Source organism: Sinocyclocheilus rhinocerous, unplaced genomic scaffold (genome assembly GCF_001515625.1).
Source record: "Sinocyclocheilus rhinocerous isolate Xijiao unplaced genomic scaffold, SAMN03320098_v1.1 scaffold2059, whole genome shotgun sequence".
NCBI classification, from domain to species: Eukaryota; Metazoa; Chordata; class Actinopteri; order Cypriniformes; family Cyprinidae; genus Sinocyclocheilus; species Sinocyclocheilus rhinocerous.
In genome coordinates this window covers 225,149-251,682 of record NW_015629307.1, presented here as the reverse complement: position 1 = coordinate 251,682, position 26,534 = coordinate 225,149, and the positions used below count along the sequence as shown (strand labels likewise).

Below are 26,534 nucleotides of genomic sequence, written 5' to 3'. Positions count from 1 at the left end.
ACATACATATACACACACACACATGCACATACATACCCATATCTTACTGACCCCAAACTTTTGAACGGCAGTGTACATGAATGGCTCTTGTTATGAAAAAGGTTCCACACCCCTGATCCACATTACAAATGCTGCACGCACAAAAAAACCACATCCACCAATCAAAACCAAATTAAAATGGAATGAGATGAGAGTCAGCAGTTTAACCCAAGACTGCAGAATTATTCAAGAAAACAGAGTTCAAAGTGTAGCTCTGCACACTCTACCTACAGCTCGATCTCCAGCAGTGCATCCAAACACTGAAAGCCCTCACATCACTCAACAGGTGAGTATCAGCAGCAGATTTGGGCGGGAAGGCGTTCCAGGTGTGTGCGGATTAAAATGATCATGAATATTGTGATGGAGGCTCATATGGTTCTAAATATGAGGCGATACATTCCTGCATTCCTCTAGTCCAAACACAGCTCACAGCACATCCTGAAGCTCTGCTTAGCACAGTGCCATTCAAAACAAAGCAGCTTCTTAATTACTTTCTCCACAAGTTAAAACAATAGAGTCAATTCCTGCCCAGGTTTATAAAACATACAGGATGCATGCGCTAGGTGCCAGATCTCTGATGTTTACCCTTTAGAGGGCAACACATTGGTTAGGGAGCAGAGAGGCATTTAGCTTCTGAAAAAAAGTACTACTAACTAAAAATAAAAGAAAAGAGAGAAATAAAAAAGGGAAGATGATAAAATAAGAAACGGTAAACAGAAAAGAAAAAGGAAGGACATGAACAAAAAAAAAAAAATAATAAACTAAAAGAATAGACAAAAAGAAAATGGAAAAAAAAACACAGAATTCGAAATTTCCATAATTGTTTTGTGTGTGAGAACAAACCTAGAGAATGTCTGTTCCTCATCATAAAAAGTCTTCAAAAACTGAAAAAAAAAGAAAAGAAAACAGCCTGACAGAGTGATGACTGTGACACTAGTCTGTTCAATGCAGTCAGTATTTCTGTAGGTTATGTTGCAATTACATTTCACAAATTCCCTGTGAGATGTACGGCTGGAAAACAGCAAAACCACAAAGAAACTGTGAGCTTTGGCATCTAGACACTCTGCATCTTTCACACAACACTTGCCAAAATTGGTTTCCAGATTTATCTACACTGTAGACAGTGAGAACACCATCTATACCACATGAATTATAAATCTAACTACAGTATTGTAAGCTACTGTGAGGGTGCTTATGAGTAGACACCCACCTTGCAATAGCGCAGTGACTCCATTAGTGTGAGGAAGCCAACAGAGGCCTGCTGATGGATGCCACGAAGCTCTAGAGCAAACAAAAATAAAAGAATAATTAAATTCCTGTCAACTGCACAAAAATAAATAGTCTAACATAAAACACTTTGAAACCTAATGACCATAGCATTCTCTCAGCAGGCATTTTTTTAAAAGTGTGTTAAAACTTGAGCAAAACATTAGCTGATGCTGCCACCAAGTGGTCTGCAACAGTAGGACATTCTGTGACTCCAGTTATTTCAAACAGACAGCATGTCAACACATTAATATTAAGTAAAAACATGAAGCATACTCATTCCAGAACATTCTCTATCACCGTCCCACACGTTAGACACAGCATGACCTGTCACCAGAAGGTTGATTAGACTCTGGCTACAAAGTACGGAAAGAAAAAGGTTAACAAAACAGTCAGCACTCACTATAAATGTACATTTCAGCTTAATATATTTTTTAAATGTGTTATGATAAATAGTGCTATAAAACAGCATTACACAACACAAGATAAATCTACCAGAATACAATCCAATAATTAGAACTGCTTGCCTAAAATCACACAATCACGCTAAGAACTTGAACACCCATCATGCATTTTACCTGCCGTGGCCGTACACAGGGTCAATCAGAGGTTCAGAGGTGTCTTCAATCTCATTCTTTATGTTCTCAATTCCCTATAATTTCAAGTTAGACCATAAATACAAACACACAGACACATGAATGAGCATGGCGGGCAAATGACATGCGCTACAAAGGGCATAATTTGCCATGTACGCTATTGTTCAAAAGTTTGCGGTCAGTTATTTATTTATTCACTTTTTAACGCCATGCCAGCATCAAGGCTATTTTCATGGCGATCTCAGAATGAATTACACAAGGTATACAATTAACAAAAAGTTATAAAAGACGTTTCAGATCTACACTAGACAAAAATTCTAAAATACATTCAGGTGACATTTTTAACCCTTTAAGCCCAAGGGGACACCACCCGCACGAAAAAATAAAAAATCTAATTACTAAGCAACCCCTGAATGGAATAACAAAATATAGGTATCATTTTAAATGATTTTTAATGAATGTAATTATTTTGATCTACTCTTAATGAGTGCTGAGCAGTCCCTCTAAATCGAAGTGTACCGCGGGCGGGACGCCCCCCCTCTGCGACAATATTACTAATCATATTTTTCAAACCACTGCCTTGATCAACAAAAAATGGGTATCATTTGAAAGCTCAGAATCAGACCACTTTGATTAACTCCAAAGTAGTGCCGAGCTATTTGCTGATAAATGACAAAAAAAAAAAAATCATAATTTACAAAATGTTTTTTTTGTGCCATGTACTCTAATATGTCAAAAACATCATACAGCTCAGATAGTCATGTGTCATATGTCATTTGAAAGGTCTCATCGAGTAGAATAAAACAAGCACAATCTTTTGGGGCTTTGAATAAACTGGAGCGAGTTTTTGTACGCCCAGTCACCCCCAGACCCATATGAAAATAATATATTGATGTCACCGTTTTACTTGTAACTTCATAAAACATGAACAGATCGTGGAAAATTGGCACCATTATTTAGAGCAGATTCTCCCGATTAAAAAGAGCCCAAAACCACTATAATCTGTCTTTAGATATAACTTATATCTAAAGATTTTTCTCATGAATTTATAACACACATAAAACTGCACATGCGGCATGTAGTTTAGCCAAAAAATCTAAGGTAGCTGTCATGTGGAGATTTCGCTCGTAACTTCATGAAACATGCATATATCATAGAAAACAACACGTCATTATATTATACCGATTAAAAAGAGCCCACATTTACCATAATCCATCGATCAGATCGAAAGATATCTCTCATAAAGCTATAACACATAGAAAAGAATTAGGTCATGCAGCTTAGCAAAAAAAATCAGAGGTTGCAGTCCTGTGGCGTTTTTGCTCGTAACTTCTCAAAATATGCCTAGATCTTGAAAAACCGCACAGCATTATTTTCCGGAAATTCTCCCGATTAAAAAGAGCACACATTTACCATAATCCGTCGATCAGATCGAAAGATTTCGTTCATAGAGCTGTAACACATGAAACCAGACAGGCGCACTGAGGCGCAGCAAAGAAAAACAGCTCTATGCTTAATGTTGCGTTTTTATTCATAACTTCACGAAACATGCATAGATCCTGAAAAACCGCACGTCATTATTTTCAGAAAATTCTCCCGATTAAAATGAGCCCAGAGTTACCATAATCCGCCGATGAGATCCAAAGATATTGCTCATATTGCTATAACACATAAAACCCAATGGGCGTGCTTCAGGCGCTGCAGGACAAATAACTGTAGTTTCACTTTGCGCTTTTATTCGTAACTTCATGAAACATGCATAGATCATGGAAAATTGCACGTCATGATTAAAAGGAGCCCAAACTCATTGTAATTTGTACATTGGATCTAAATATATTACTTACGATGTTATCACACACATGAAACCATTAAATTAAGAAACATATAGGTTACGTTTTCATTCATAACTTCACGAAACATGCATAGATCTTGAAAATCGCACATCATTATTTTCAGAAAATTATCTTGATTAAAATGAGCCCAATCATACCATAATCTTTCATTTAGATCTAAAGATATTCGTCATCGAATTATAACACATACAACTCCAAATGCGCAAGTTACAATATTCTCATGTTTTTTTTACACTTATCATTTCATGAAACATGCTCCGATTGTGGAAAATTGCATATAATTATTTTACAGCAGATTCTCACGATTGAAAGGAGTCCAAAATCAAAACAATCCATTGCGTCTATCGTGTATAAATAATACTTAAACCCATGAATTGAAGAAATCAGTTGGAGAGCTCCATTAAACACTTGGCAAGCAGAATGTAAAACCTAGAATATTTCTGTCTATTTTAAATTTATATAACCTTTTTTTTTATAATTAGGTATCATTTTAAAGCTTAGAAATTCAGCTTTCGAAAGCATTCCAACCATTTTGATCAACTCCTAACCAGTGCTGCCTAGTTCCTCTAAACCGAAGCGTACCGCCTGCGGGCGACCCCTAGCGAAGAAAAAACATTCAAACAAAAAAATTCATATTTTTCCAAATATCTGCCTTAATCAACACAAAATAGGAGTCATTTGAAAGCTTGGAGTCTGACCTTTACTATGCATGTGGCCACTTTGATTAACTCCTAAGCAGTGCTGAGTTATTTGCGGATAAATATAATTTCCCCCCCCCATAATTTATGAAAAAAATTTTTGTGCCATGTACTCTAATATGTCAGAAACATCATACAGCTCAGATAGTCATGTGTCATATGTCATTTGAAAGGTCCCATCAAGTTGAATAAAACAATTATCTGTAAGCCATAATCATCAAAATTTCAAGAAATAAAGGCTTGAAATATTTCACTCTATGTGTAATGAATCTATATAATATATGGGTTTCACTTTCTGAAATGAGTGACAAAAAATATTGACCTTTTTCATGATATTCTAATTTTTTGAGATGTACCTGTATAGTAACATAAAATAATTATTTTAAATTGTATTAATATTAAACAATATTACTGTTTTTACTGTATTTTTATGGAGAGCATAAGAGACTTCTTTCAAAAACAAACAAACCAAAAAATCTTACCTCAAACTTTTGAACAGTAGTGTAAATGAGAGGTTGTTACCATGCAAGCTCATTATTCTCTTGTTTTTAAAAGGAATTTTCAAAAACTGGCAAATTGGCAAAAATATTTTTCATGGGCGGGAAATGTAAAGTTATACCTTTGTAAGTATGACAGAGTACAGAAATAGCAGAACCCCGAATTTGTTCTTCCAAGTGTCGTACAGTGACAACACCACCTCTCTCAATTCCGCATCAGTCCTGAGAGTCTTCTTCCTGAGGAAGGAGCAACCACAATGCAACTATCAATTGGGAAAGATCCTTACTGACTTACAAATTTATCCAGAAGTTTTTTTTAAGCTGCACCCCTTATTTCATTGTGAAATTAGTTGCTTCTGCACTACTGGAAATTTCTGCCGGGAATTTGCAGATTTGTAACACAAGGGGAAGGAAAGGGTAAGCCAGTGAAGACATAAGGAAAGAGAAACAAGTGACGCGGTGTGGAAAGAGAGTTTGTGCACTTACTGTATGATGCTGTGAAACCTCTCAAAGCCAAGCTCCTCAGCAGCCAAAGCAGCTACACACACACACCATGCAAAAACACAAACGCATTTAACAAGACACAACAGTCCAGAGAAAATTATTTGTAAATTCACGGTTAATAAGAATACACATCTCTGCAAGTTTATACTAGCATGCTGTGTTGGATCATCTACTGTAAATGTATGCATTCACTGTGAAAAGAGAGTTAAGATTAAGAGGGGTGTGCCATATCATACTGCCCACGATAACACCGGTATACATTTTTACATGATAAAAAAAGTGTCATATCGCGGTATCAATGATATAGCGATGCAATGATGTTCGGTGAGGGATGCTAGGAATAAGCAAAAAGACTGAATAAATTGTACCGAACAATGACGTGACGCGATCAAATAGAGGCGTGCACTAATGCAGCAAACATGACGGCAGTGTGGAAGCATTTAAAACTGTCCGAGAAAGACGCAAAAATCATTACAAGCACCAACAGTGAGAGACCATTTAGTACTGCATCTCATGTCTCCGATGAGAAGAGGAAGGGGTGGTTGTTGCTGGTTACTGTATGATTAAAATTAAGAATTACTTCCTGTGGGTTTCCATCAAAATAAAAGCTCCATCAACATTCATAAATGTTAGTATTGTAATTTTACTGTTGTTCTGTTAAATAAAATAAAAAAGACAATAATAATGATAATAATTACAACTGCTCAATTAATACATTTATTATAACATTCACACAGAGTTTTTAAATTGGCATCTGTAATATTTTCTAATGTTTTAAAAGAATTCCCTTCTGCTCAGCAAGGCTGCATTTCTTTGCATGCCTGATTCAAGAAGGGGGTCTCAAATATGGCCACAAAATATAATTTTCCTAACTTATTAATTTTAAGTTAAATTGTGCCTTGTTGGTATAATGTATAATCTGTATGTGTGTGTATTTATATATACATAATAAATATACACAGAACACAAACATTATGCAAACAAAAACTTTTATTTTGTATGCGATTAATCGAGATTAATCATTTGACAGCACTAATTAGTGTACAATGTTTAAAAATAATAATTTATTCCATGTAGTATCCATTTCATTCAACATTTAATATAGGAGGCATCCAAGGTATTTGACATATTTGAATATATATATAAAAAAAGTAACGCAACAGTTACTTTCTCTGGTAATTGGTTACTTTTATAATGATGCAACTCAGTTACTAAGTTACTATTTGTGAAAAGTAACTAGTAACTATAACTAATTACTTTTTTAAAGTAACTTGCCCAACACTGGTCACTACTATTATGCACTATAATGCTGCTTCTGCCACCTTATGACAATAGATTTACACTTCGAATTAGGTAGTCTGTCATCAATGACAGTAGCTCATTGGAAAAGGATGGAAAATGCCCTTCATTGTGTTTGCACTAATAAATGCTGCTGCCTGTCAGCTGTAATCACCAATAAAACGTTGTTCCATATTTTTTTTCTATATCGTCATGAATATCATTATCGCAAATATTCTTGAAATATTGTGATATAATTTTGAGGCTATATCGCCCACCCTTAGTGTTAGGTATTATTAAAAAACTGTCACTTGGCCCTGTTCAGTATCTGTACAACACTGAGAATGACGGTTGCTAATTTTCTTACTCGGTGTGTCAGTAGGTTGGCTCGACTCAGGCTCTGGGTGGCTGTCAGTGATGTCACTGCTGTCTGTGGTTTTAGCACGAGGCAAGGTGGCCAGGTGAAAGGCCTGTGTCTTATTGAGGCAGGCAGACTCCAGGATCTCACTGAGGGTGGAGCACAGGACTGTCCTCTGCTCTTCCTCTGTAAGGATACACAGAACATATGTCAAGCCACGCATCTGATTTCTGTGCTGCTTTAAAGATTCAAGTCGATCAGTTTTGCCGCTAGCCGACGTGTTGGATCCTTCGCTCTATAAACTGTGTCCCAGTATAGTTCCATGCCATTAACTTTAACCGGAATCAGCCAAATTTATTGGGAATTAAATAAAAGTTTAAATGAAGTGCACAATTACCCGTTATAAACAAAAAAGAATTAATTGCATCTGCATACAAATCAAATGTCTTGCAAAACCCCATGAAACTAATCCAGAGGCTGAACAAATTTACGTTGGTAGGACATGACTGTTCTTTCTGTTTATGACGATCAAGCAGCATTCCAAGCAGGATAACAAATACACATACTAATGAGGGCATCAGCTAAGAATGTCAAATATGATCATTACAAAGGAGTGAGGAGGAGATGATGGGAGGAGACGAAAACAAAATCTCTTCAGCTATAAAACAAAAGGACACAATCTCTCCAACAATGTTGTCACATGTCTTCAATTGAAATAGAAAGTGATCTAAAACATTGGATAAAAAAGGCTGGAGTATTACGGGTGACAGGTAATAAAGGTCTTAGAATGCTACTTTTATAATTTGACTGCATTAAGACAGGGCCAGATTTACTAAACAGGGCAAATTAGCGTGAGAGCACAACCCCATAAAAGTGCAGATGGGAGTAGAAAATTCTGCAGGTGATTTACTGACAATGCGCAAAAAAAAGAACAAAGACGCAACCGGCGCATTTCCATAATGACCAATGCAATCTACCAAGAGCAGTGCAAACAAGCAGAGCTATAATAAGGTGCATGATAATAAGGTGTGTGTAATCTACTAACACAGGCAAAAATTGGTTAAGTCATGCTTTTTTGGGCGGTAAATAATGGCGCAAACACCAGGAAATTGACTAGTGCAAACCTAAGTAAATCATGTTGCGTGATTCATTTAAATACTCTCCTCTCATAAATTTTGCATCTGAAAGGAAAACTCCAACAAATGCATATGCAGTGAGGTCAGCCACAAAATGACTGTGTACAAACCTTTTCACTGCACGTTTTTAGTAAATCCTGACAGTAGTTTTTTAACACCAAAAGAGGGTTTGCTTTAGTGCAAGCCGTTAGTAAATCTGGCCCATAGTGAAGCACCACTTTCTCCAATTTTAGGCACACAGTAAGACTACAATACAAATATGTACCTATAATAAGATTCATGATGATGTCTTTCATTTCAGAAATATGATGGGGGGGAGTGCATTAAAAGAATTCTATCATAACAATGATTAATTTATGTATTGATACCACCTAAATATCAAGTTCATAAATTATGTGTCTTTGTGTAGTTTTTATAATCTTAATCACAATTTACGTTATGTTTATGCTTATTATGCCACTTATGATGAGTATGAGATGCTCATACATGCCTGGTCTGAGTTTTATCGAGTGCACAAAAGTGGAAACAAGGTGTAATTCCCTTTTAAAATAATGCACAACAAACCTGAGATATCTTTCCAGTTTGAGCCTTCAGTGTTAAACAAAATGTTCTTCAACAGGAAAGCCTGAGAAATAACATAAACAAACATACAAATCATTAGGACTCCACCTAACCAGGCAAAAGGAACAATCTGACAACAAAGCACATCTCAGTACGTGTATATATCAGTTCAGATAGCAACTGTTTCTGTGTTACAGAAACAGAGTTAAAGAAAAGGGTAAGACATTCTCAGAAATCACAGATCAAACAGCATTTGTGATAGATATGGAATGTCAGTGCAAGACTAACGGCTGGAATACAAAAAATGACTTAAAATCTGAACAGATTTTAAAACAGCAGGTATCATACACTTGCCAACTTTGTAAGTGGTTACAAAGAACACTAAGCAACTGAGGATCACACACTAGCAGACTTTCAGGTATTTTCTCTCTACACAAACTCACGCAGAAATATGCTAGGAGATGCATGACAAATGAAAACAATATGTTCTAAAATCGGGTCAAAATATTAAAAACATTTGATGTCCTCCCAACTAGACTGAATCCTTAGTCGGACGGGAAAAAAAATCAGAATCTGTGCCCATCAGACAATATAAGATTTATGAAATTGATCAACTCCGACCGCTCAGAATCTGCAGACTGATATAAGTTATAAATCTTATATCTGCAGACAGGTGACAAATTAAAGGAAAAACTTAAAGTATCTTGGCAGAGTGTTGGGCTAAAAAGTGCCACCACAACTACAATGAACCCTGGCTTTGATTCGACAAGTCTCTGGATCTCTCTTGGTGGGATTCAATACCATTCTTATAAAAGTGTTTTGATAATGGTGGTGGAGGATAGGGCTGCTCGATTATGGCAAAAATCATAATCACGATTATGGAGGAACGAAAGCGCACCGCTGGAAAAGGGGGCGGAATGGGGTGCAATAATCGTTTTATCTCAATTACTGTATTTTCATAATCGTTGGAGGCCAAAATCGAAATCGAAACCGTTTTTCGATTAATTGCACTGCTAAGACGTTGGTCAAAAATCTTCCATAGGTATACACAAAGGATGAGAACGATAAAGACAATTTAAAAATTGTTCTAAATGTAAAAAAATTGTAGAGTCCACACCACAATGATAACGATAATGATAATGGCACAGAACAACAGTATTGTTGGAATCCCTTTCCCAATGAGTTTTTTTTTCTAGCTGATGAATACGGTGGCCGAGAGAACTCAACGTGCTGCAACTTCAGAAAACACATGCAAATAGAAAAAGCACCAGCAAATCAAGAAAACATCTTCATCAGTTTGACAGCAGGTGCTGCAAATGCTCACAACGCAAACAAATACAGAAACGCGTTTGGTTGTGTTGTGAGAATTTGCAGCGTGTGTGTTGTCAAATTGATGAAGTTGTTTTCTTAATTTGCAGGTGTTTTTTTTCTATTTGCAGCGCGTTTCTTTATTTGGTTGTATTGTGAGCATTTGCAGCGTGTTGTCAAATTGATGAAGTCGCTTTCTTAATTTGCAGGTGCTTTTTCTATTTGCAGAGCGTTGAGCTCTGTCGGCCACCGTAGATGAATGATAAAAAAACCTCCAACATTTAAAGCTAGTTTGCACTTATAATAAACAATATTATCATGCTTTGGTCTGGACGCTGATATAGTTATTGTTCTTGATGAACGTGTCTTTACAATGGCATACACTGTAGAAAAGTTTTTGGAGAGACACTTCATAATCTGTTAAACAGTTTGAATACACTGCAGGGCTCGCAAAATTTCAAAATCCCTGGTAGCCCTTCGGGCAGGTACTCTTCAGATTTTGGTAGACCAAAAATGTATTTAACTAGCCCCCCCCCAAAAAAGGATATGAGTTTAAATGTCAATCAAAAATATTTTCAATACACAAATATCAACAAATATGAAGGAAGGAATTTTATTTCACTATTTACAGGGTATCTGCAGAATTTTTACAAATAAATTTAAGGCGATTTATGACCCATTTTAAGAGCTGCACAAGTAAAATGAACACATTATGAGTGGGGTTGGACAATGTCCATGGTAACATACAGTATTGAGCCATAAAACTACATGATTTACAGTTCAGATACAGGTTTTCACAAAAACAAAAATCTTATACAACAGCATTTCAGCCTTTAGACCATTTTTATGAAAAGGGATAAATCAAGCATATAAATTATTATGTCAATTTAAAACGTATAAATATTACTGTCTTAATTGTTTAGATTTAGGCGCATTAAAAGGCACATTAACTTCTTTCTCATTTACAACTCTATGTGTTTGCTACATAAAAACATGAGTTGATATTTGCATTGATCGGACCATAAATAGCAAGAAAGGCTTGTTGGAAATGCAAATTCATTTTCTGCCATGAGGTGGAGCTTTAGGAGCCCTGAAATATTGCGGTTTCCCCGGTAACGGCTGTACACAAAGCAGCTCCGTGCTCATAAACAGGGGCGTGTCTACTGGTCCCAGGTGCCCCCCCTACCAGATGTCTTGCAATAGGCTTGTTTTTAGTAAATTTCTAACTGCATCTGGCAGTGGTGGATCCTGGCATGTGTAGGCAGCTGCCTAGGGCCGCTTTCTTCTCTTCTTTATACTTAATTTTAGGCGGTTTCTATAGTGTGATCTTAATGACAATGTCGAGAGCGCATAATGTTACGCGATCCATGTGCGCGAGGACGAATCTCTCCACTCCCAAGCGGATTTCCTTCACTCACAACTGGACGTGTGCTTTTAAATATTGTTCTTTTATGAATTGGCTCTGCTCTGTCACTCTTTGTTTAGTGAGTGTACACGATGTGTTATAACATACATCGTTCCGCAAACACAAAACCAACCCCCCCCACCCCCACTTTTTTTGTGGCCTTAAGTTTGATACAACTCACTTTATTAGTTTTTAAGGACCCTCAGGAGATCTGTATTAAAGGTAGCCCGTCGGGCAGAGTGGTGATACATTTTGGTAGCCGACTGGAAAACACAATAGCCCCGAGACGTCGGGCTAGCGATTTTGCGAGCCCTGCACTGTACTTCAGTCCCTCACAGCCTCGTTTTCACTGCTGTCAAAAATTACCCATCAAACCAATCAGTGACCCCATGCGCCCTAAGGATGGGACCATTGTCAATCCTGAACAGTCCCATCAGGATGGGATAAACGTAATTACTTAGAAAAATTATGCCGGCATGGTTCTGGTTTCTCTGGATTTACCTTTAATTTGTCACCAACCTTTATATTACATCACTGCAGTGCAGCTTTTATATTGTGGACTTTACAAAGGCGTGGATGTACGCATACTTCATTACTGACTAAGCATCATAACTTATGATGCTTAGTCAGTAATGAAGTATGCGTAAATCCACGCCTTTGTAAAGTAACCTATGAACAGAAAAAATAAGGCGAATACCTGCACAGGTGCAATGACAGCACACGGTCCACCTTCAAACTGCTCCAGTGCAGAGCGTTCAGCCTCACTGTACACAAAGCCTGTGGAAAGAAACAGTGAACACAAACCACAGTCAATGTCACAAGTCTCAGCTTAGCAATTCATCACAATTTATAACTGAGCAAGCAGTCAGGCTAAAGTAACATGGTCTTGGCATTGGTCTTCTTTGCTGACCACTGCAGATTTTACAATACAAGTAATGGATGTATATCCTTTAAACTGAGAGTTTCAACCTTGAAAATCTGAGTCAGCATTCGTAAGACTTCTTTTAGTATCTATTAAAGCATCAAAAACTATCAAGACCGCTTACCTTGTGACCACCTGCGGAAGAGGGATGCAGGCACTCCTCCGCCACCGGGTCTGCCCCACACCAGATCCACTACTTCTTTATTAGTATCTGACATTTCTGTTATTGATTTTCGTCAATATTAACTCAAACCATGCATCGAGACCAATGGAGATCCTTGTGACAGCTAACCGTTGTAGTGCACGCGACGTGGCTGGCGAATTCGTCCTGGCCTGCTTTTGTATTCCGCTCAATCTTAAAGTTTTGGCTTGGGTGAGCAGGTGGCATTGGCCACAGATGCGCTACTGAAGCGTAAACTGCCCCACAAGCGATGAGTGATCGAACGCTCGCGCCAAAAATGTTAAAGAACGTTAGCTTTTGAAAACGCAGCCTGTAACAACAGCTCTATTAACCTACAGGTTCGCTTTGTGTCTGAAATGAATGCTATCTTACGTCTTAAGTTGTATTCAGTTCCTTAATTCGAGGTTTCTGTTCTGTCTGTTTAACTGGACAGGCCTGGTATGTCATCACTGAAGTAACTCACTCACCATACGGTCTGTGGCTTGTTGCGTTATTAAACGTCCAAAACAAACGTTTAGCTTGTTCCTCCGACAGCCCGTTTTAAGTTAAGTTAGTCAACGACTGTCAACTCCGCTCGACAACACCCAGAGAAAATACGGAGAAATTCAATGAAAAATGCTCGCTGAGGTAACTGCAGACTGAGTGCTCTATGACTATGATCCATTCAGTTTGTTTACTACGTGCCTCCACCTCAAGTTCGACTTTGTGAGAGATTGGTTCAAATCGAGAAGGTTCTGGTGACGTCGAGCGAGGGAGAGGTCTGATTGGTTATTCCGCCCATCAATCATACGGCAACGTCGTATGTTGTGCCCGCCTACAATACGGAAGCTGAGCTTGAATATACAGAAAGCTTGGCTAAGCAATGTTATATAATAAAGAGATTAGGCAGCCATAAATTCTTAAAATACCAACTGTGAAGCAGGCGCACCCACAGAGGTTATAGTGATGTATTGCCGAGAATGTAACCTAACAAAGTGTACAGTGAATAGATGGTCAGAAAATAATGGATATATTACCACCTAAACATTGTAAATAGATGAACACTGCATATTTGCACTGCATAATGCAAGGTACCTTCGGGTAACGAGGAAATTTTGTGAGCACATGATATGTATAAATTGGCAATGAAATGGTCAATAATGAAAAATGACTGAATAAACTTCATTTTAAAAACGTATATAATTCTTTTTTTTTTGCAGTTTTTATTTATTTACATTTTAGCATGTATAGTCACTTATTTTCACTACAAATATTTCAATGAATAAAATAAACTGTATTTAATGAAATCCTTTCCATTGTTTATACAATGATGCATTCAAGCAATATATCTTGCACTGAGAAATGCAATGAGAAGAGAAGCAGTTATATGCGTTTCAACCAGGTTTCAACGACAGACGCACCAAAAAAAAAAAAAAAGCTTAGAGACTTTTATTTTGTTAAAGATGTGACTTAACAGGAAGTCAATATATTTGGTTCACGTTGTAGCCCATGCATGCTTTCACGTTGGCAAGTGAACGCACATCTAGTGGAGAAGTATTTCCCCCTTTATAAAAAGTGACATAAATTCACAGATTTGATCTAACAACAATGGGCGGACAAGCAAAATCTAAAAAGAAAAACAAAGCTAAGAGAAAAGACACTAAACCAACTGGAGGTATGTCTGTTTTAAGAATCTATAGTGTTAAACGGTCTGGTCATTTTGCTTTTATTTCACGAAAATAATGACTTTAAAACACGTTTTTAAAAATGCCACATTAATTAAAACTGTTTCTTGCTATAGACTGCACACTAGTATTCACCAGTGTTTGCTTTGACAGTAACGGTTTAATGTAAACATGACATTTAATATCCATGTGATCTGAGTAATGCTATGTAGAGTTTATTGAAGAAGGGTTGTCAAACTTGTCATAGCTGTGCTTAACCTAGACCTATTCACATTTAACAGATTTTGCAGCTGAATCCTGTGCAGGAAGGTTTGCTTATGTGAGTGGTTTGTGAAAATCTGTTCTTGATGTCCAGGTGCCTTGATGTCACCACAGGAGAGAATGAAAGCCAAGATGCAGGAAAGAGCCAAAAAGAAAACAGCTGGAAAATACACAACTGATCAACTAATTGAAAAGGTAATATATTTCCTATAATGACCTCTTAAAGACATGAAATATTAGTGTTTGTTTTCAGACTGTACTACTGTACCTCTCTTTCCTTCTCAGACTGAAGAGTGTATAGACAACTTTGACTTTGACATGGCCAGGCTGTACTGTCAGCGAGCGCTGGATATTGAACCCACTAACCTGACCCTCCTGGACATGATGGGGAACATCTGCACTGAGCTGGGAGATATAGAGAAAGCTAAACAGATATCCTTTACACGTACTACCACAGTACATAGAAATCACTTGAATATGTTTATCCTGTACTATCCTCGTGAAGCCTCTAGTCTTGTTTTTCCTTTTCTTGAAGAGCGTATGATTGTATTTGAGTGTTACGGTCCTTAACAGTGGTATACGTGTATCTGAAGGCTGTGGAGCTCAGTCCAGAGGAGGGCCACAGTAAGTACATGTACCTGGGGCAGATTCACACAGGCATAGAGGCTGTACAATACTTCAGTAAAGGAACTGAGGTCATGCTCAACGTCATGGACAAACACACCAATGAGGCAAGACACTGCTGATACACAGTTCAAGCATTTTACATAGATTTTTAGTTCACTTGATTATTTCATTTACACATTTGCATAAACTACCATTCAAATGTTTGGGATTTGGGATTTTTGAAAGAAATTTGTTCCAAAAAAAAAAAAGAAATTCTGACAAATAAATTACGTTCCTTTGAACTTTCTATTCTTTAAAGAATTCTGAAAAATATTTATCATGGTTTTCACAAAACTATTAAGCAGTACAATTGTTTTCAACAGTGATAATAATAAGAAATGTCATATTAGGATGATTTCTGTAGAATCATGTGACACAGAAGATTGAAGTAATGGCTCTTGAAAATTCAGCTTTGCCATCACAGGAATATGTTACATTTTTAAAATAGTTCTTTTAAAGTGTAAATATATGTTGCAAAATTAATGTTGTACTGTATTTTTGATAAAATGAATACAGCTTTGTTCAACATAAAAGACTTCTATCAAATCCCGTTTAAAAAATCTTACCAACCGCAATCTTTTGAATGGAAGTCTACAGGTTATTGGCTGATTTTCTTATCAGAGGAACTTGCAAATCTAGGTGAAATGTAACTGAAACCAGAGATATTTTCACATAGTGAAGTTAAATCCAGGGTTATATGTAGGTAAATAAATATTCTGAGATTTCTATTTATACAAGTGCTTGTTTCAGTAACATTAGTTTTGTCTGTTGGTTTCAAAAACGAATTCAAAACCCTCTGAAATTAGATGATCTTAAATTTAAGTCTAAATGGCCATATTGGGGAGTGTTGTCACAGAAGGTTTATATATTCCAATAATATGCCAATCAGAATGCCTCGTTTGTCCAGCTGACAGTCTTTTCTGTGTATGTATGTTCGTACGGGTGTGTGCATCTAACTGTCTATAGGCTGAATCATGCACCACATTGTTAATGCTCTTCTTATTTTATCTCATGTCTTTTCAAGTCTTATATGAAAGGCAAGTCTGGAGACCGTAAATGATAGAAAACATCACTAAGAGCAAGAATTTGAAGAAGTATCTATTCATTTGATCCTTCCATAGAAGGATCTCTGAGCACTGTGTTTGAATGCACAATAGTGTAGTTCATTAAGGACGAAAGCATATCTATAAAAAGTATAGCCTCTCTGTGAAGCACATTAGTTTACATCAGGAGCCAAATTTTGTAGCTGGATGAAACAACCACATTGCATGCTGCTTCTGCGTCAGACTGATGCTGGCTGGACAGGATTTACCGCGAGTTTTGAAAAGCGCGATAATCAAATACGGGTTTGATGATAATTAAATTTTAAACGATAATACTAACCGTCAGGGCATTTTATCGTGATTTATCGTGAAACCGGTAATCGTTCCATCCCTAATCTGTGTGACAACTAGCCCCAGTCTACACTATGTTGTGGAATTTGCGATGACCTACAGTAAAGCAGGCAGATAATCAGTGTTGCCAAGTCTGCGTTTTTCCTGGGGAATTGGGCTACCTTGACACTGTTGCTGCGGCTTGTTTTTCATGTCCGCGGGTTGAAGTAACCCCAATAACGTGATATTTAGCCCCTGAAATGCGAATTTTACGTGTATTTTACCCCCCGGAATGCGATTTTTCACGGGGGACCCCCCTCGAAACGCAATTGGGCTAATTTTGTGCTAGTTTGAGTAGCATTTGGGCAGGTTTTGTTGTGAAAACCTGGCAACCCTGTAGCTAATACTACAAGAGAAGAGCTGAGGTTGAACCTCAAGTGCTGGACTGAAGTTGCACATACAGTTCTAGTTTAGTAAATATAAAAGATACAAGTACTGAGATGAGTCAGTAAGTTATAGCTAGAATAAACCACAACACAGTATGCATACAGTTGTAGCAGGTTAACACAGTAAAATATAATGTGACTGTAGTATGTGTTTTAAAGTTCGACAGAACCCTGAAAATGATAGAGACTATCTAAGACCAGATGTAAACAGAATTTCACTCCCTAAGATACAAAGGAATTGTCATTTTGTTTAGAACCCTGAGAGCTTTGGCTAATGAATAATGGATGTATTCCATCATTGTGGTGCATTTTCCCAATGGACAGCACTTTCTTTGCATCGATTACTAAGTTAGCTGCTGAATCAGAGCAATGCTTTCTGGAAGGCACAGAATTAGCACTGACATAATAGCAGGAGGCATTTAGTTATGCTGAGCTGGTCTCATAGTATGCCTGTGTGCGCTGCTTGCGTCTGTCTACACAGGGTTGGTAAATGGAAAAGACAGAAGGATAGATGTGTCTTGTTCCTGTAGGTAGAGAGTTATTGAAAACCAGCTGGTCACAGACATTGTTTTACATCAAAGCAAACTGTAATCAATTGCAATGACCACACAGGCCTTGCATACATTACTGAGTATTGAATTCAGATGCTATGAATAATGCTCTAAGCATTGTGGCAGCATAAAATGTACATCCTCAGTGGTCTAAATGACTTGTCTTGAGGGATAGTTGTATTAGTTTGAGCAAAGAGGAGTCAGCTGTAGGATTTATTTAGTGCTAAATATGCAGTTGAATCTTTCAGCACTAGAGGGCAATAAAGCATAAGCAGAAAATAAAGTCCTATAGAGCAGTGGGCCTCAAACTTTTTGTCTTGAAGGGCTACCATTGTATTGTATAACACAGTATTCAAAGGCCCACCAGTTTTCATTTTTAGCTTTTTTCTCTTTCATTTTAATTGTTTTTATTTATTTTTTATTAACAGAAACTAGGAATGTTTACATATAAATGAACCACTATTTATTAAAAAAGAAAAAAAAAATCAGGAACTGAATGCTGAAAAAACATCAACAATTAAAAAAAATATTTAAATATTTTTTGCATGTTTTTTTATCATTTAAATTGAGTTAGATTATTTTAATGTTATATTAATACTGTTAATAACAATATATTCACTTAAATAATTATGCAACCCTGAGGTCCCTGAAGAATCACTGCTGACAATTTGCATGTATCATAACAAACTGTGAATATCTACTAAACATCTTGAATGTGTGTTAAAATATTATTGTAATAAATTAATTAAAAAATTTAAAACAATATTATAAGATTGATAAAATATTATGTTACTATAAATATTATAATTCAACATAAATAATTATAAAACTTTTGTGCTATGTGTGCTATGAAAGGTTAAAGAAACATAAAATAAATAAAAGATAAAAGTCTTCTGAAGCCATAAGAACAGGTGGCGTATTTATTTTGAGAGTCTCGGTGGAGCAGTGAATAATGACTTAAATTTGGTCTGTTCATTACTCACAGCTATCATGTTGGAATATAGCGCATGATATCTATGGTGATTTTTGTCCTTTTTGGAATTTGAGAGCCACTAGGATGAACAATTCATTTTTAAATTCCACTTAAAAAAATAACATTAGACAGGTTTGGAATAACATAAGGTGAGTAAACAATGACAGGGTGAATTATTATTATTATTTTATTTCATTGTCACATGTGGTTCTGTGTTCTGATAGGCTAGTGCATTTGGAGCGGCTGCATTGCCATCTGTCTGTGCCGTCTCAAAGAAGGACATGTCTGTGGCCTTCTGTTCCATCGCTGAGATCTTCTTCACAGATCTCTGGTAAATATCTGTCTTTTTTTACACAGATATATGCTGGCTCCTGTTCAACTTCTGCCCATCTCTGTTTGCTCTGGCCTTTCTCACTCTTTTCATTTCTCAACCTTTTTGGCTTTCTGTACCTGCTGAGATATGCCACACACACACACACACACACACACACACACAGAGACATTACACACCTGGGACGCTGCAGACTGGAGCCCATCTGCTCTGAGGCCTGCAGAAAAGATCTAATCACAGACTGGTTGATAGAGGGATAGAAAGAGGAAGAGGGTTGGGAATTCAGGATTTGAGTAATGGTATGGTAGGAGAGAGATGAAAAGTAGATTTGGATTGGAGATGCGCTTAGTGTTGATTGCCGAGGATCTTGGCACGACGTGACTTCATTCAAACCCTGAGATTGAAATTCAAAGCATGAGGGAAAGGTCAGGTTTATTGACTAAGTAAGCACCATTCCATTTTCACGCATTGGTGTACATTATGAAGGTAAAGCAGCAGCCTCTAGCAAAGTACAGTACGTCTCTGTGCCTTTGCTCTTGATGTACTGTATGGTTGTACGTGTGTATCAGGGTTGTTGTTGTGGTAGATGTTTGCTGCAGGCGATAACTGGAAAATCAAGAGCAGGACAGAGTGTGTGTGCTAACAAATAACATTTTCTTCACTAGTGTTGATGCCCCTAGGTGCTGTGGAAACTCTTGTTTAGTTCAATTATTGGTCAAACTTATAATTTTTTGGTGTAGACATTGTGTGTGTTACTTTGAAATAGTTCTAAAAATGCATTTAATTCTAATACATATTTGATGCGTCCCATTTTGGTGTCTGCATTAAATTAAAAAGCATATTAAATGCAAGTAAAGTGTCTACTTTAATGTTTCAGATAACTTTGTAAAAATAAAATTCAAAATATATTCAAAATATGGGTGAAATAATGTTCCATAATCAGTGTAACAGATATATGTTTGTAAAAATGAAACAACATACTTAATCTGACGTACTTATTAAAATACATAAAAGAAAAAGTAATTACACTAATTTTTTACATTTTAAATGATTAAAAACTTCTTACTGACAAATGGGTAAAACCTAGTGGTTTGAAGAATAGTGGCAAAGACACTGGTAGTGGTACAGATTATAAAATGCAGTTGATTAGTTTTAGGGGCTGCAATGTGATTATCCATAAAAAGAGTCTTTTAAGGTCATCCAATGATTTTTGTTCTAAATATGCCTGATGAATTATTGTTACACTGAATGACATTTTACTGGATGTCTTTTGTAAATCATGGTAAAAATATATGATTGTCATTATTTTTGCTCAGAAAGCTTTTATTGTTTCTTTGACCCATATATAATATTCATCTATATACAGTATATCTATATATGCACAAGCAAAAAAAAAGCTGAAAAGTTTTGTTATGTGTGGTTTCAGGTGGTTCTAAATATTTATTCTAAATTTAGAAAGTTCAAACTTATTTGTCAGGTTTTTATGATTAAATACAAACACATCTTACAACCTTTACCACTTTCCTTACTTCCATTTTGGGGTAGGCGATATACCGGATACAGTGCTCATTGAACGCTGGATTATTGAACGAAGTTAATTTTGCCACTTTATAGGCCTTGAACAGTTAAATACACACACAAAAGGGCCGTCTTTGCAAGTATCCTCGTACACAGTAATTTAGGTCTTAAGTGAAAGCAAACAACTGAGAAAGAAAACAGGATGTTGGATCCGGGCAGCTCTTAAAGTGACAGCAGTCTAATGGTGCTTTTCCACTGCGTGGTACGACTCCGCTTGGGGCTTGGTTTACGTTTCCACTGCAGTTTAGTACCACTTTAGAGTGGGCGGGATTATACACGTCGCAGCCAAGAGCTGAGCGACCTCCTGAAAAACTTTTTCATTCTGAGTCGCCCCATCAAACTCTCGCTGGATCCGCTCCTTGGCTATCAACGAGAGGAACATCTGTACTTCCTCAACAGACCATGAAACAGCCATTTTTTGGTTGTTAAAAAAAGGTGCGCTCGTTCAAAACAGTTGCGTTCGATCCTTCGCTGGTTGTACTGATTTAAATACAGTATAGCGGGTCTGGTGTCTGGTGTCGCAAGTTCAGTGACGCAGGTAGTGACTATTCTCTCCGGCCAATCAGTGATCAGCAGGGTTTACACGTTACATTTTGGTAACGGTACGAAAAAAGTACACGGTATCAGGTACTGTACACAGTGAAAACCCCCCAAAAGTGAGCCGTACCGAACCGAGCAGTGCCGTACCATGCTGTGCAAAAGCACCATAATATTCTTGTTTTCTGTCATTCATGTTAATCAAACAACAAATGAGAGAAAATCTCTCACTGCTCTTGACTAAATCACTTTAATAAGCTTTAATAAGAAGAAATATATATTTCATTTACACAGTGAGGAATATGCAGTGTTTTTATACATTTGATTAATTTATACATTGTATGTAGCATTTCTTATTTATTTGTTCTACTGCAGTTTTTGTCCTATTCCTTTTAATTAGTTTCTTATTGTTATTTAATCAATGACTTTTTACTTCTTTTGAGTGAGCTTGAGTTTTTTTTTGTTTTGTTTGTTTTTTAGGCTAATATTAACTTTTGTGATATTGACATTGGTGACAAGAATGATGACATTTCTATTCTTCCTAGTTCCGCATCTCATCCTCCTACTTCTTATTGTATACTGGTTCCTATTACCTCTCATTCATCCTTGCTTTCTCTTATCTTATCCAACATGCTCTTAACCTGTATGATGACCCTACTTCCTTTTATCTTATAGCACTTGATCTCATTCTACCCTGCTTCCTTTTATCCTATATTGCTTCTTCTCATCCTATATCTCTCACTTTATATCATTACCGATTATCCTGTTCTCTTCTTATCTTTTCTCAATATCTCTTGTCTTTTCATTAAGATATTGATTGATTATAATTTCTTTGTGAAAATATTTGCGCACAGGTTTTTATAAAAAAATATTGTACTTACACGTGTTTAATATCACTGACTGGCTTTTATGTGCTTTAATTAGCTTTATTACTCTTTTTATTGTTTGACAGCATGGAGGAGGGCGCTGCTGACTGTTGCAAAGAGGCCATCGACAAAGCTTTACAGTACGACGAGCACAACCCTGAAGCTCTGCAGCTGATGGCCAGCTACCTGTTCAGCATCGAGAAAACTGAGGTATACGACAGGACAACTGCGGAGTGAATTACCCAGAGTTCCCTCACTGTCTCTCTAGTTCACTGCAGCGTTCTGAGCAGTGGGTCATTATGCAGTCATAATTAGGAGAACAGCTGAGAAAGCTGAGTCATGTATTTTTGAGGAGACACAGATAGAAATTGTGTGAGAGAACGAGTGACTAAGAAAGGCAGGTTTTGGGCATGTACACTTGTTTTTGAATGAGGGATAGACAACGATGTCAGATGAGAGAGCTAGGTCACAGTTAATGAATTACAAGCCATTAATAAAACAAGCTTATTGAATATGAGTCAATGTGGGACAAATTTACTACTAGTGCGAACACCCGCTTTGATGCAGTTCCTCGTTGAACCACTAGGGGGCAAACAGACATAAGACTAGCAGGTCTGAGTTGAGCTTCAGTCTGCAGCTTAAAGCTCTTGTAACATTTGTGGGTATTTTCACTTTAGAAGACACTTCCATTTCCCTTCAGAAAGCTGACAGCAAAACTTGACTCAACAATCATAAACTGGAGTCTCTTTGTGTCCTCTAACCTCAACCCTTTTTCAGGCTTGTACTTTTTCATCTCATCCTATGTCACTGCCTCTCATCCAATGTTTCTCCCTCTTGTCATTTACCACGTTCTCTTATCCTGTACATCTTATTCATGTTATTTTCTATGTTCCTCTCATGCTTTACTATTTCCTCTCATTCAATACCATTTTCTCTCATCCTAAACCACTGCTTTTTGCCCATACAATTGCCTACTTCACAACATATATTCCAACTTCATAGTAACTTCCTCTCAACATATTCTACATCCGATGATCCTTCACTTCATCCTGTTCTTCCTTTCATCTCATGTATTGTTCCCTCTTGTCCTTTACCAATTTCTCTTATCTTGCTTCATCTTATTCATGCTTTTTGCTACTTCCTCTCATCCTATACCACATATTATTCACTTGCTATTTCCTACTTATTTTCATAACATACAGTGGAACTTCCTGTCATGCTGTAAGGTCTCCTCTCATCTTATATTACTTTCTCTCACTCTGACTTACTTCCTTTGTGTCCTATCACACTTCCTTTCAATGTATTCTGTTTTCTCTTCTCCTTTACTACTTTCACTCCTCCTATCCTACATTCTTTCATCTTGTACTACTACCTGTTATCCTACGTTTTCATTTCCTTTCATGCTTTGCTACTTCCTCTGTCTATACTATACAGTACTACTTCCTCTAAATCCTGTATCACTTCCTCTCATTCTGATTTTATTGTTTCTTACCTACTTCCTCTCAACATATTCTACTTCCTCTTATCCTTTATTACCTGTCAGTCTACTCTGTGACTTCCTCTCATCCTACAACACTTCCCCTCATCTTATAGAGCTTCCTGGTGTCCTGTTCTACTTCCTGTCATTTTATTCCTCTTCCTAGTTTCTTATATCCCTTTCTATTTTCTCTGTTACAAGTTTTCTCTCATCCCATCTTATCATCTTACTTCCTCTCATCGTATACCACTTTTTAATGGCCCTGCTTTTTCTTGCTTCTTTGCATCATATGCTACTTCCTTTTAGACTGTTTTACTTTCTCTCTCCCTAACCTAATTCCTATTTTCCTATCCTCAACATATTCTACTCCCTTTTATCTTTTACTACTTCCTTTCATCTCATACCACTACCGGTTATCCTAATTTCTCTCACTTTCTCTCATCCTATACCACTCCCCCTCTTCTTGTAGAGCATCCTGTTGTCCTATCCTACTACTTGTCATCCTATAATTGTAATTAATTAAAAATCAAGCAACAAAACTGTTTTCAGTAATAATTAGAAATGTTTCTTGAACACAAACGCAGCATATTGTAATGATTTCTGAAGGATCATGTGACACTGAGGACTGGAGTAATGGCTGCTTAAAAAAAATCAGCTTTGCCAATACAGGAATGCATTACATTTTAAAATATATTAAAATAGAAAAATATTTATTTTAAAATATAATAATAAAAAAATAAATGCAGCCTTCGTGAGCATAATCTTTAATCAAAAACAGTAAAAAAAAAATATTTTGAATGGTTTAAATTTTTTGAATAGTGTATTTATTTTCTAATTAATTTTTGTAAATTAGTTGTTAAAGAATAGCCTTTTTTTCTATCATTATGAAAACATATGGAAAATAAGTTTTCATAATTTTCTTTATCAAATCACGTCATCAAGAATTTTATGATCCCTAACTAATTTTCCTTTCAGTTAATATTTACTGTATTGTTTTTTGTTTTAGAGCAACATCCCGCCTTATGAATCCAGAATAACAACAGCCAAACTGCTGATCGAGGCCGAAGAATGTGAGGTAAGATGATGGTCTTGATCAACACTTTTAAGAAGAACATTTCAAATATTTCGATTTGTTTAGTACCGGTCACTAATTCTTTGAGGTGGTAGTAATGCCGTCCTATACACAGGTTCAGCTGATGAGCTGTTCTCAAGCTACTGGGTTAGAAATCATTTCATTATAGTGCATTGGATCCATTCTAGAGTCAGTCTTTATTTATCCAGCGTGAGCACGGTTTAATCCAAGACAATCCATTCTTGCTGTGCAAGCAAGTTTAAAGACCTATAGAATACATCTTGTACAAGTACACTAATATTAGCTATATGTCTAACAAACAGGCTTAAAGCTGTCAGTGTTGTGTGTAATGAGGAGGTTTAATGTGTGCTCTACTGCAGCTGTAGAGTAAACCATCACCCAGTGTGTTATAATACTGTATAATTGTCAGCAGGACAGTTATTTACTACCTAAAGATGACTTATTCTGTGGCTACCGTTAGGCTGGTGAAGGGAACAAATTGGTTAGCTGTTCTTGTAACCCATAAGGAATTATTATTATTATTATTATTACTAAAGAAACACTTTTGAGAAACAGAATTTGAATGCATGTGTTCCTGCTCCTGTTGAGTGCATGCGGACACTGTAATGATGCCCTTCATGCTGTCTAGGTAGGTTTGTTTGTGAGACACAACCATTCAGAAGTTGAGGTGAATTGTAGTCCTCCAGTGTTGGTTAGTAGTTTTGTCTTTTGTATCAAGGTGTCCCACAGCTCTTTTGGAGTTCTGGGAGACAGTGTTCGCAGTTAATAAGGCGAAGACTATAGATTTGTTTCCCTTTAAACCCTTTTCTCTTTTTCTATCAGCGCTAAGTTGTCCTTTGAATAATGCAGGATTGGTATTTATTTGCACTTTACTGTGACCTTTGCAGTTGAGTGTGAGTGTGCAGTAGGACCCTTTTTGTGCAGGGTGTGTGAACGGCCTGACGCCTGTCCAGCACTCGGAGAGAGGTATCTTCAAAAGTGAGAGAACAGAGAATTTAAATAATAGCGAAGAGGAAAAAGGAAGAATGATGGGGTCGAGAGCCAGAATGAAGTAGGGCAGGACCAGGATGAGATGCTGTAAGGTGAGGGAGAGAGAATGATAAATTGACAGCTGTGTGGAGCACACTTTTCTTTAGTTCTTTTTCACACTTGCTTATGTTTGTTCGGTTCATCCTGAGGAGACAGTGAAGGACTGAGGGCTGCTGCCTGACTTTTAAAAAGCGTCTGCTCTCCCTCAGCCGAACACAAATAGAATCTCTTCTCAGCACGGGGGACATATTAATATTAAAACCAGTCACCTGGCTGTCTGTCAAAATGATGCCAAAGGTTGCAGGGTCGTCTCTGCGACAGCGGGTGTTTAGACAGAAGCCGGGCCCCCTGGCAGCAAGGCCCTTTGATTGGACAGCTGGGAAAGGTGAGCACTTCTAAACAGAGAGAAAGAGAAGGATGGACTAATTTAGATATCTAGAAGGCAGTCCAAGCTCAAGAGATACTGTTGAATTTTGTTTTAGAACATTCAACATAGTATAAATCAAGCTTAAATTGCTTAAAAATAATCTGTTTTTTTAATAGCTTACTTTTCTTTTTAGGAGCGCTTGTGCTCCTAATTAAAAAAATTTAGGAGCATGGTAAAAAATTTAGGAGCACCTTCTAATCAATAATTAAAAATTCTGATAAAAAATTAACCTTCCCATTACGAGGTGATATTTGACTCCTTAAAGTGATTTGAGGGAATTTTGTTTTACCTTTGTAATGGCATTTTTTCTAAGTATATCATCATTTATCAAATAAAAAAAAAAATTATAAGCTTTTTAACATTTCTAATTACAACAACAGAATAAAAAGTAGAATAAGAATAAGTTAGCAATCAAATGAAATCAGTATTTAAGAAATAAATTTGTACTACAGAGGTGGCACAGAAGAACACACAAGTGGCTTGTATGTGTATTTTCAGACATTTAATGAGGCTCAGAGGTCGCATGAGTGCAATTAAATTCGTAAATTCATGTTGAGGTTAATGTTTTAAGTATGCAATTTTGAATATAGAAATATTAAATGATTTAAATAACAGAAAAGATACTTTAAAAATTTAACTAAAACTGCCAGCAGGTGGCGG

General features: G+C 36.8%; 3 protein-coding genes across 3 annotated transcripts in view; 2 read left to right on the top strand and 1 right to left on the bottom strand.

Annotated features, from left to right (window-relative positions):
• LOC107738860 (protein FAM188A-like) overlaps positions 1-13,287 on the bottom strand; it is a 58,809-nt gene extending 45,522 nt beyond the window's left edge. Inside the window, exons 1-9 of the mRNA XM_016550743.1 lie at positions 12,546-13,287; positions 12,197-12,276; positions 8,790-8,850; positions 7,099-7,275; positions 5,436-5,487; positions 5,072-5,186; positions 1,884-1,957; positions 1,582-1,661; positions 1,250-1,320 (exon numbers count right to left, since the gene is read on the bottom strand). Coding sequence (XP_016406229.1) covers positions 1,250-1,320; positions 1,582-1,661; positions 1,884-1,957; positions 5,072-5,186; positions 5,436-5,487; positions 7,099-7,275; positions 8,790-8,850; positions 12,197-12,276; positions 12,546-12,639 — 804 coding nt within the window. The 5' untranslated portion in view covers positions 12,640-13,287. The remainder of the gene's footprint in view (positions 1-1,249; positions 1,321-1,581; positions 1,662-1,883; positions 1,958-5,071; positions 5,187-5,435; positions 5,488-7,098; positions 7,276-8,789; positions 8,851-12,196; positions 12,277-12,545) is intronic.
• A 757-nt stretch (positions 13,288-14,044) lies between these two features.
• The window catches only part of LOC107738871 (probable assembly chaperone of rpl4), a 20,615-nt gene continuing 8,125 nt past the window's right edge, over positions 14,045-26,534 (top strand). The window contains exons 1-7 of the mRNA XM_016550773.1: positions 14,045-14,256; positions 14,622-14,722; positions 14,813-14,959; positions 15,109-15,258; positions 18,761-18,867; positions 21,935-22,058; positions 24,332-24,400. Of these exons, the coding sequence (XP_016406259.1) occupies positions 14,190-14,256; positions 14,622-14,722; positions 14,813-14,959; positions 15,109-15,258; positions 18,761-18,867; positions 21,935-22,058; positions 24,332-24,400 (765 nt within the window). The 5' untranslated portion in view covers positions 14,045-14,189. The remainder of the gene's footprint in view (positions 14,257-14,621; positions 14,723-14,812; positions 14,960-15,108; positions 15,259-18,760; positions 18,868-21,934; positions 22,059-24,331; positions 24,401-26,534) is intronic.
• Positions 24,334-26,534, top strand: part of LOC107738859 (probable assembly chaperone of rpl4) — a 74,823-nt gene continuing 72,622 nt past the window's right edge. The window contains exon 1 of the mRNA XM_016550742.1: positions 24,334-24,400. The gene's annotated coding sequence lies outside the window, so the exon portion shown is untranslated. The remainder of the gene's footprint in view (positions 24,401-26,534) is intronic.